At 35.4% G+C, this 12122-nt stretch overlaps 1 protein-coding gene across 2 annotated transcripts in view; it reads right to left on the reverse strand.

Moving 5' to 3' along the window:
• LOC133658957 (aryl hydrocarbon receptor-like) overlaps window positions 1-11017 on the reverse strand; it is a 93731-nt gene extending 82714 nt beyond the window's left edge. For both annotated transcript variants that reach the window (XM_062061517.1, XM_062061516.1), the window contains exons 1-2: window positions 10558-11017; window positions 4071-4258 (exon numbers count right to left, since the gene is read on the reverse strand). In XM_062061517.1, the coding sequence (XP_061917501.1) occupies window positions 4071-4258; window positions 10558-10598 (229 nt within the window). In that variant the 5' untranslated portion in view covers window positions 10599-11017. The remainder of the gene's footprint in view (window positions 1-4070; window positions 4259-10557) is intronic.
• Between the last annotated feature and the right edge of the window lie 1105 nt (window positions 11018-12122).

Raw genomic sequence — 12122 nt, forward strand, 5'->3', positions numbered from 1 at the left:
AGAGAGAGAGAGAGAGTGCGTACGCGCGCACGCCGGGTTGTCGCCGCGCGACTCCCACGTCTCGCTCCGCCGCCTGGAGAATGGCCGACGCCGACGCCGCGCACGGACTCGCCTTGTCGATTAAATATTGAGGCCGTCCTCGCCGCCATCGAGTCATCAGAACAAGGCGGTGGCTGCTCGCTCGCCGCGCGGAGACGACCCGGATGAACTGTGACATGTTAGCAAACAAACATCCAGACCCAAAATGTACCATGTGACCTTCCAATTCAATGGCAACCCATTGAGGCAGCAAACTAGTCATGCCTGATTGGCTCTCTCTGTCTGCTGGTTGCTGAAATGATCTCCAACCAGTATCTTGCTATATTCTTGTTCACGTTGTATTTTGATTTCTATGGCAGCCCATTTAGGCAGCCAACTAGTAGGGTCTGATTGGCTCTCTCTGTCTGCTGGTTGCTGAAATGATCTCCAACCAGTATCTTGCTATATTCTTGTTTACGTTGTATTTTGATTTCTATGGCAGCTCGTTTAGGCAGCCAACTAGTAGGGTCTGATTGGCTCTCTCTGTCTGCTGGTTGCTGAAATTATCTCCAACCAGTATCTTGCTATATTCTTGTTCACGTTGTATTTTGATTTCTATGGCAGACCATTTAGGCAGCCAACTAGTAGGGTCTGATTGGCTCTCTCTGTCTGCTGGTTGCTGAAATGATCTCCAACCAGTATCTTGCTATATTCTTGTTCCCGTTCTATTTTGATTTCTATGGCAGCCCCTTTAGGCAGCCAACTAGTAGGGTCTGATTGTCTCTCTCTGTCTGCTGGTTGCTGAAATGATCTCCAACCAGTATCTTGCTATATTCTTGTTTACGTTGTATTTTGATTTCTATGGCAGCCCATTTAGGCAGACAACTAGTAGGGTCTGATTGGCTCTCTCTGTCTGCTTGTTGCTGAAATGATCTCCAACCAGTATCTTGCTATATTCTTGTTCACGTTGTATTTTGATTTCTATGGCAGCCCGTTTAGGCAGCCAACTAGTAGGGTCTGATTGGCTCTCTCTGTCTGCTGGTTGCTGAAATGATCTCCAACCAGTATCTTGCTATATTCTTGTTTACGTTGTATTTTGATTTCTATGGCAGCTCGTTTAGGCAGCCAACTAGTAGGGTCTGATTGGCTCTCTCTGTCTGCTGGTTGCTGAAATGATCTCCAACCAGTATCTTGCTATATTCTTGTTTACGTTCTATTTTGATTTCTATGGCAGCTCGTTTAGGCAGCCAACTAGTAGGGTCTGATTGGCTCTCTCTGTCAATGGTTGCTGAAATGATCTCCAACCAGTATCTTGCTATATTCTTGTTCACGTTGTATTTTGATTTCTATGGCAGCCCATTTAGGCAGCCAACTAGTAGGGTCTGTTTGGCTCTCTCTGTCTGCTGGTTGCTGAAATTATCTCCAACCAGTATCTTGCTATATTCTTGTTTACGTTGTATTTTGATTTCTATGGCAGCCCATTTAGGCAGACAACTAGTAGGGTCTGATTGGCTCTCTCTGTCTGCTGGTTGCTGAAATTATCTCCAACCAGTATCTTGCTATATTCTTGTTCCCGTTCTATTTTTATTTCTATGGCAGCCCCTTTAGGCAGCCAACTAGTAGGGTCTGATTGTCTCTCTCTGTCTGCTGGTTGCTGAAATGATCTCCAACCAGTATCTTGCTATATTCTTGTTCACGTTGTATTTTGATTTCTATGGCAGCCCATTTAGGCAGAGAACTTGTAGGGTCTGATTGGCTCTCTCTGTCTGCTGGTTGCTGAAATGATCTCCAACCAGTAACTTACTATATTCTTGTTTACGTTGTATTTTGATTTCTATGGCAGCCCGTTTAGGCAGCCAACTAGTAGGGTCTAATTGGCTCTCTCTGTCTGCTGGTTGCTGAAATGATCTTCAACCAGTATCTTGCTATATTCTTGTTTATGTTTTATTTTGATTTCTATGACAGCCTGTTTCGTCGGGTCTGATTAATTTGTTCCCTCTGCTGGTTACTGAAATTATCTTGAAACCAAATTCTTGCTATATTCTTGTTCATGTTGTTTTTGGATTTCCATGGCAGCTCGTTTAGGAAGCAAACTAGTAGGGTCTGATTGGTTAGGCAGCAAACTAGTAGGGTCTGATTGGCTTTTTTCATCTGCCGGTTACTGAAATGATCTTGTACGAAGGTCTTGCTTTTTTCCTGTTTATATAGCAACCTATTTAGGCAGAAAACTAGTAAGGCCTAAATGTCGCTCTCTGTCTGCTGGTTACTGAAATGATCTTCAACCAAATTCTTGCTATATTCTTTTTACAGTCTATTTTTAATTTATATGGCTGCCCGTTTAGGCGGCACACTAGTCGCGTCTGATTGGTTCTTTCCATCTGCTAGTTACTGAAATTATCTTCATCCAAATTCTTGCTATTTTTTTCTGTATGTTGTATTTTGATTTCTATTGGCAGCCCGTTCAAGCAGCAAGCGAGTAGGGCCTGAATTAGTTGTTTCCTTTTTTGCCAAATGATCTTACCGGTACATTAATGCTCGCTCTTGTGTTAACATTCTATTTTGATTACTCTGGCAGCCAATGTAGGCAGCTAACTAGCTGAACCTGAATGACTTTTGCCAGTTTGCTAGTCACTGAAATGGTCTTGCCAGCACCTGCTCTCATTTTGCCCACATTCTGTTTCAGTTACTATGGCAGCCCGTTTAAGCAACAAACTACTTGGGCCTGAATAACTTTTACACGTTGCTGCCAAGTATACAAATGGTCTTACACCAATGCTTGCTGTCTTGTTTACATTCTATTTTGATTTCTATGGCAGCCCGTTTAGGCAGCAAACTAGTAGGGCCTATTTGACGTTTGCCATCTTCTGGTTACTGAAATTATCCTAAACCAAAATCTTGCTATTTTTTTATGTTCTATTTCGATATCTTTTGGTGGCCCGTTCAGACAGCAAACTAGCAGGGCCTGAATGACTTTTTCCTATTTTTCCAAATGATCTTACATAATTGCTGGCTATTTATATTTACGTTCTATTTTGATTCCTATGGCAGCCCATTTAGGCATCAAACTAGTTGGGCCTGAATGACTTTTGCCAGTTTGCTTGTTAATGAAATGGTCTTGCAAACCCTTGCTTGCACTCTCCTTGCCAACTGTCTGTTTCACTTACTATAGCCCCCCGTTTCAGCAGCAAACTGGTTAGTAATCAAACGGTCTTACACCTTTATTATATGGCAGCTCGTTTAAGCAGCAAACTAGTAAGGCCTGATTGACTCATGCCATCTGTTAGTTACTAAAAATATCCTAAACCAAAATATTGTTTTTGTCTTGTTCATGTTCTCTTTTGATATCTATGGCACCCTGTTTAGGCAGCAGGCTAGTAGGGCCTGAATGACTTTTGGAGTCTACAGGTTAATGAAATTATCTTGCAAACCCTGGCTCTCTTATTGCCATCATTCTGTTTCTGTTATTATATTAACTTGTTCAAGCAGCAAAATGGTCGGGCCTGAATAATTAATGCCTGTTTGCTGTCAAGTAAACCAATGCTCGCACTCTTGGTTTTATTGTTTTTATTTCTATGGCAGCTCGTTTAGGCAGCACACTAGTTAAGCATAAATGACTTTTGTCGTCTGCTGGTTGATGCCATGTACTAAAATAATCTCGCACCAAACTTTTGGTATATCCTGGTGTTTGATTTCTTATTTTAATCTCTATGGCAGCCCGTTTAGGCAGCCAACTATTTAGGCCTGAAGGACTTTTGCCCTCCACTGCTGGCTGCCACTGACTGAAATGGTCTTGGACCAAACTCTTGCTCTTTTCATGTTTACTTCCTTTTTAAATTTCTGTAGCAACCCGTTTAGGCAGCCAAATTTGGCAGTCTAGTATATCTCCATGGCCTCGACAACAACACATAACTTTGTTGATACGGATGTTAGGGACCCAAAATTTGATTGACCACCAATGCCGAGCCTGAACGTCTCCATGGCCCCAACAGGCAACAGACCCGACATACAGTTTGGCACCCGACTAGCAGCTGGCCAAGGTTGACCCGACATACCAGAGAAGAAGTTCTTGGCTCGCAGGTAGCTGACGCTCAGGCGCAGGATGGACAGTTTGTCCAGGCTGGCCGTCACTTCTTCCGGAAACGGCAGGAGGCTGGCCAACCTTTCCAGCTCCCCGTTGAGCCGGTCCCGGTGCCGCTTAGACGGGTTGGACTTGGCGCCCTCCGTCGGCGTCTGTTTCACCCTGCAGAACGGGAGAAAAACTTGGAAATGTAAAAAGTTTGGAAAAGTTAAACATTGATTGTTGCTTCCGGCCAAAGGATTATCAAATGTCTGCTATGGTACAAATATAGTAAAATTATACTATATCGTATATTTATACTATATACTACAAATATTGCATATAGTATAAATACAGCATATAGTATGTTTATACTATAAAGTATGTTCATACTAAATAGTATAAATTTAGTAAATAGCATGTTTATACTATATACTATAAATATTGCACATAGTATAAATACAGCATAGTATGTTTATACTATTAAGTATGTTCATACTAAATAGTATACATGTAGTAAATAGCATGTTTATACTATATACTACAAATATTGCATATAGTATAAATACAGCATATAGTATGTTTATACTATTAAGTATGTTCATACTAAATAGTATAAATGTAGTAAATAGCATGTTTATACCAAATAGTATGAATATAGGATAGAGTATAAATGAGGTATATAGTATAAACACATTATATATAGTATAAATATAATATAGTATGAATATACTATATACAGTAGTACACATTCAATATACAGTATCAATATAGTATATTATAAATATCATGCATTGAGTATGAACATACTATATAGTATAAATGTAGTATATAGTATGTTTATACTATATAGTATGAATAAAATATAAAGTATAAACACATTATATATAGTATAAATATAATATAGTATGACTATACTATGTACTGTAGTACACATTTAATAATATAGTATGTAATAAATATTGTGCATATAGTATGAATGGTATAAATGTAGTATATAGTATAAATGTAGTATTAATATAGTATATAGGATAAATATAGTGTATATAGTATAAATGTAGTATATTTAGTATACATATAGTGTATATATATTATGAAAATACTATGTAGTAAAAATGTAGTATAACATATCAATATAGTATAAATATACTATCTTGTAGGGCTGCAACTAACGATTAATTTGATAATCGATTAATCTGTCGATTATTACTTCGATTAATCGATTAATAATCGGATAAAAGAGACAAACTACATTTCTATCCAATCCAGTATTTTATTGAAAAAAAACAGCATACTGGCACCATACTTATTTTGATTATTGTTTCTCAGCTGTTTGTAAATGTTGCAGTTTATAAATAAAGGTTTAGTAAATAAAATAAATAAATACAAGTTTTTTTATTTAAAAAAAAAAAAAAAAAAACTCTGCGCATGCGCATAGCATAGATCCAACGAATCGATGACTAAATTAATCGGCAACTATTTTAATAATCGATTTTAATCGATTAGTTGTTGCAGCCCTACTATCTTGTATAAATAAAGTATTATACAAATAGTGTAGATAGTATAAATAAAGTATATATTGTATAATATAGGAAATATAGTATGAATATACTATATAGTGTAAATGTAGTAAACAGTATCAATATACTTAATAGTATAAATGTATTGTATAGAGTATAAATGTGATACGTGTAGTATAAATATAGTATACATAGTATGAATATGCTATATAGTATAAATGTATACATTTAAGAGTATAAAATAGTATATAGAATAAATATATTGTATAGAGTATAAATGTGGTATAAATATAATATATATACTATAAATGTAGTATATATAGTTAAGAATATACATTTAGTATATAGTACAAATATAGTGTATATAGTATAAAAATAGTACACATTATGAATGTAAGTTGTATAAATGTAATTTGAATGAATATAAATTTTACAAATGTATTTGTATTGATGTAATTGCATTAATGTCATTTTGTATGATTATAATTGTATGAATGTAATTTGTATGAATATAATTGTAAACAAGTAATTTGTATGAATATAATTGTATACATTTAATTTGTACGAATATAATTGTATAAATGTAATTTGTATGAACGTAATTGTATAAATGTCATTTGTATGAATATAATTGTATATATGTACTTTATATGTATGTAATTGTATATGCAATGTTATTGTATGTATGTAATATATATGAATGTTATTGTATAAATGTAATTTGTCTGAAAGTCATTTAACGTGTTGCACATAAACAAGCATTTATTTTTTTTGCATGATTTAATGGAGTTATTGTACATTAAAAAGTGTAAATATAATGAGGTTTGAGGCAGAAAGTACAAACGAAAACGATCAGCATTTTTATGTTCATGTATTTGTGCAGGTGTACCTAATGCAAAGGCCTCCCCTTTGTTGTGAAAGTGGAATATTTTGAATATGTTTTTAAAGTGAGGAGAAACCATGTTTTATGCTTCTTTTCACCTGCAGTGAGCATGAAATGTGTTTATGCTGCATGATGGACGTCAGCGTGCTTGACCTGCTCTGTTCGCCTCTATCCACGTCACGTGACCGCCCCACGTCCAAATATTTACACACACATTGCAAAACACTTCTAAATATTGATTTTTCTCATTTTCCGTATTTTTTCATACCCGCTCTATTCCGCGGGGGAAATAATAGGATTTGAAGAAATCCATCATTTGCGGTAGAATAGCACAGAAATATGACATACATTTATAATTAACATCTATTGTCGAACGTTTTCGATTCGATTGTTTCTTTAAGTGCATATTTCGTTTCTCACAATTATTTCGCTCATAATTCATCATTTAAATCCTGCAATTTGTCCAATACAAATATTTGACAAGGTGACGTGTATTATTAGCGCCACGCAATACAACGAGAAGGAGCTGAGAGGGCGTAATAATAATAATAATGATCGCAACATCATCGGAAATAAACATGAAATATTAATAGTTGGGTTTTTTTCCGTTTTGAATAGTTTGCAGCATGAGGAAGATTGACTTCAATTGTAAATGTTAACCGGTTTGTTTTTGAAGGTCAGTGCAGGCCTGCAATGATCCTGCCAGCAACTCTTTTTACTCAGCACGTTTGCTTCTTCCATTACAACTACGAATACATTTTCTTTTCTTAGAATTTGTTTTTTATCTCGAGCATATCATTTGCACATATTTCAGTATTTTCTTTGCACATATTTGAGTATTTTCTTTGAACATATTTATATATTGTCCTTGCACATTTTTCAGTATTTTCTTTGCACATATTCCAGTATTTTCTTTGCACATATTTCTATATTTTCTTCGCTCATTTTTCAGTATTTTCTTTGCACATATTTCTATATTGTCTTTGCACATATTTCTATATTGTCTTTGGACATTTTTCAGTATTTTCTTTGTACATATTCCAGTATTTTCTTTGCACATATTCCTATATTGTCTTTGCACATATTTCTATATTGTCTTTGCACATATTCCAGTATTTTCTTTGCACATATTCCTATATTGTCTTTGCACATATTTCTATATTGTCTTTGCACATATTTCTATATTGTCTTTGGACATTTTTCAGTATTTTCTTTGCACATATTTATATATTGTCCTTGCACATTTTTCAGTATTTTCTTTGCACATATTCCAGTATTTTCTTTGCACATATTTCTATATTGTCTTTGGACATTTTTCAGTTTTTTCTTTGCACATATTCCAGTATTTTCTTTGCACATATTTCTATATTGTCTTTGCACATATTTCTATATTGTCTTTGGACATTTTTCAGTATTTTCTTTGCACATATTCCAGTATTGTCTTTGCACATATTTATATATTGTCTTTGCACATATTTCTATATTTTCTTTGGACATATTCCAGTATTTTCTGTGCACATATTTCTATATTTTCTTAGCACATATTACTATATTGTCTTTGCACATAGTTCTATTTTCTTTGCACATATTTCTATATTTTCTTTGCAAATATTTCAGTATATTATTTGCACACATTTCAGTATTTTCTTTGCGCATATTTCTGTATTTTCTTCGCACATATTTCTATATTTTCTTTGCACATATTTCTATATTTCCTTTGCATATATTTCTATATTCCCTTTCCCCATATTTCTATATTTCCTTGTCACATATTTCAATATTTTCTTTGCACATATTTCTATATTGTCTTTATACATATTTCTATATTGTTTTGCACATTTTTCAGTATTTTCTTTGCACACATTTCTGTATTTTCTTCACACATATTTCTATATTTCCTTCTCACATATTTCAGTATTTTCTTCGCACATATTTCTATATTTTCTTTGCACATATTTCTATATTTCCTTTGCATATATTTCTATATTCCCTTTCCACATATTTCTATATTTCCTTCTCACATATTTCAATATTTTCTTTGCACATATTTCTATATTGTCTTTATACATATTTCTATATTGTTTTGCACATTTTTCAGTATTTTCTTTGCACACATTTCTGTATTTTCTTCGCACATATTTCTATATTTCCTTCTCACATATTTCTATATTTCCTTCTCACATATTTCAGTATTTTCTTCGCACATATTTCTATATTTCCTTCTCACATATTTCTATATTTCCTTCTCACATATTTCAATATTTTCTTTGCACATATTTCTATATTTTCTTTATACATATTTCTATATTGTTTTGCACATTTTTCAGTATTTTCTTTGCACATATTTCACTATTTCTTTTGCACATATTTCTATATTTCCTTCACGCATATTTCAGTATTTTCTTTGCACATATCAGACTTAAACGAGACTTAGACAAACTTTAATGATCCACAAGGGAAATTGTTCCACAACATATTCCTATATTTTCTTTGCACATATTCCTATATTTTCTTTGCACACATTTCAGTATTTTCTTTGCACACATTTAGGTCATTTCTTTGCACACAATTCAGTATTTTCTTTTGCACATACTTCTACATTTTCTTTGCACATATTTAATTTTTTTTCTTTGTACATATTTCAGCATTTGCTTCGCACATATTTCTATATTTTCTTTGCACATATTTCAGTATTTTCTTTGCACATATTTCAGTATTTTCTTTGCACATATTTCAGTATTTTCTTTGCACATATTTCTATATTTCCTTTGCACATATTTCAGTATTTTCTTTGCACATATTTCAGTATTTTCTTTGCACATATTTCTATATTTCCTTTGCACATATTTCAGTATTTTCTTTGCACATATTTCAGTATTTTCTTTGCACATTTTTCAGTATTTTCTTTGCACATATTCCTATACTTTCTTTGCACACATTTCAGTATTTTCTTTGCACACATTTAGGTCATTTCTTTGCACACAATTCAGTATTTTCTTTTGCACATACTTCTACATTTTCTTTGCACATATTTAATTTTTTTTCTTTGTACATATTTCAGTATTTGCTTCGCACATATTTCTATATTTTCTTAGCACATATTTCAGTATTTTCTTTGCACATATTTCAGTATTTTCTTTGCACATATTTCAGTATTTTCTTTGCACATATTTCTATATTTCCTTTGCACATATTTCAGTATTTTCTTTGCACATATTTCAGTATTTTCTTTGCACATATTTCTATATTTCCTTTGCACATATTTCAGTATTTTCTTTGCACATATTTCAGTATTTTCTTTGCACATTTTTCAGTATTTTCTTTGCACATATTCCTATATTTTCTTTGCACACATTTCAGTATTTTCTTTGCACACATTTAGGTCATTTCTTTGCACACAATTCAGTATTTTCTTTTGCAGATACTTCTACATTTTCTTTGCACATATTTAATTTTTTTTCTTTGTACATATTTCAGTATTTGCTTCGCACATATTTCTATATTTTCTTTGCACATATTTCAGTATTTTCTTTGCACATATTTCAGTATTTTCTTTGCACATATTTCAGTATTTTCTTTGCACATATTTCAGTATTTTCTTTGCACATATTTCTATATTTCCTTTGCACATATTTCAGTATTTTCTTTGCACATATTTCAGTATTTTCTTTGCACATATTTAATTTTTTTTCTTTGTACATATTTCAGTATTTGCTTCGAACATATTTCTATATTTTCTTTGCACATATTTCAGTATTTTCTTTGCACATATTTCAGTATTTTCTTTGCACATATTTCAGTATTTTCTTTGCACATATTTCTATATTTCCTTTGCACATATTTCAGTATTTTCTTTGCACATATTTCAGTATTTTCTTTGCACATATTTCAGTATTTTCTTTGCACATATTTCTATATTTCCTTTGCACATATTTCAGTATTTTCTTTGCACATATTTCAGTATTTTCTTTGCACATATTTCAGTATTTTCTTTGCACATATTTCAGTATTTTCTTTGCACATATTCGAATATTTCCTTGGCACATATTTGCGTGGAAGAAGCCTGGAATGTGACTTACGCTCTCTGGACGGGTTTTCTCCTCTTGCGTCCTGCGTACATGACGCCGGCTGCTTATGTAAGCCTGATGACCCGCAAACACTCTGCGCCTTTTTTTTTTTGGATCTACATCGACAAGTGACGCAATTCTCTTTTGCCGTAATTCAACGAATCAACGCTGCGTAAAAAAACATCTTATTAAAAAAAAAAAAAAAGATGGGACTTTTCCTCCGGACTTAAAGCATCGTTCCCCACAGCGCTTCCAGAATGTTCTGCGGCGCGGCGCAAGTGGCTGCAATAATCCGCAATATCAATAATAATAGTTGCCCCATTGGAGACGTTCTTGTTCCGCGCGCGCACACGCACGCTGGCCGCGTCCGCCAAGATGCTCCGAGTGCACGTTCCGTGCGTGAAAAAGTGCGTAAAGTGAAAGTAAAATGTGCATTTTAATGATCGAACATCGGCGCTGCGCTGCAATTAGCGGCCGGGATGCAAGCTGCAGTGAAGGGAGGAGGAGGAGGAGGAGGAGGAGGAGGGTGGGGGTCAGCGGGGGCGCGCATTCCACCAGCGGGCACGCCCGGCACAGATTGGTTGCGACGTGCGCGCTCGAGACGTGATAGGCGGGCGGGGTTTGGGTGCGGGCGCGTACGCGGGAGAATCTCCTGGAGACACGGGGGAGGGGGGGGGCTTGGCGCGGGCACGAGGGCGCGGGCACGTCGACCAATGAGCGGTTCGGCGCAGAGCAAAGAAGGTTTGGTGTGAGAATTTGGGTCAGAGGTCAGACTCGGACAGAAGTCCTCTGGTCTGTTCCCGGGTCAAACTGCAGCTGTCGGGGAAAACTTCAGCAGCGGTTGGAAGTTGTTTTCTTTCACAACAACTTTTTAAAAGTACCTTTGGTGCGTGTAGCTTTAATGCTAATGAGCTGTGCGTGTCTTTAAGAAGTACAATGGGTGAGGGCGGACCTACGTCACTTCCGCCTACCAATCCCCTAGCAACCGGGAATTTGTTGAAAACAAAGCAGCTCACAGCGAACACAGCATTGACAGAAAAAAGCATTTAACGAGCGTTGTGGCTTGGAAGTCGGCGTTAAATCCTTCATTTACGCATTTTTACTTATTCGCATATCGTGTGAAAAAACGAAAATGTATTATTTGCGTCAGACTCGTCTCAGTGAACTTTAAAGCTTCTCAGGCTTAGCTTAGCTTGCTAGTTAGCTTAGCCTGCGCGCTACTAAGAAAGAGACGCGGAAGTTATCAACAACAAGATCAAGTGTTAGTGTATAAAATATTGAGAGATTTGAGGGCTACATGTATTGAATGGCAACATGAAAACTATAGGGTTTATTGGTTTTTAAAAACCCAACTGTTAAGTGCAAATTTAAACGAAACCGGTTTTCGAAAATAGCTAGCTAGGCTATAGACCGGGGGTCACCAACGCGGTGCCCGCGGGCACCAGGTAGCCCGTAAGGACCAGATGAGTAGCCCGCTGGCCTGTTCTAAAAATAGCTCAAATAGCAGCACTTACCAGTGAGCTGCCTCTATTTTTTAAATTGTATTCATTTCCTAGCAAGCTGGTCTCGCTTTGCCC

This window comes from Entelurus aequoreus, linkage group LG10 (genome assembly GCF_033978785.1).
Source record: "Entelurus aequoreus isolate RoL-2023_Sb linkage group LG10, RoL_Eaeq_v1.1, whole genome shotgun sequence".
NCBI lineage: Eukaryota > Metazoa > Chordata > Actinopteri > Syngnathiformes > Syngnathidae > Entelurus > Entelurus aequoreus.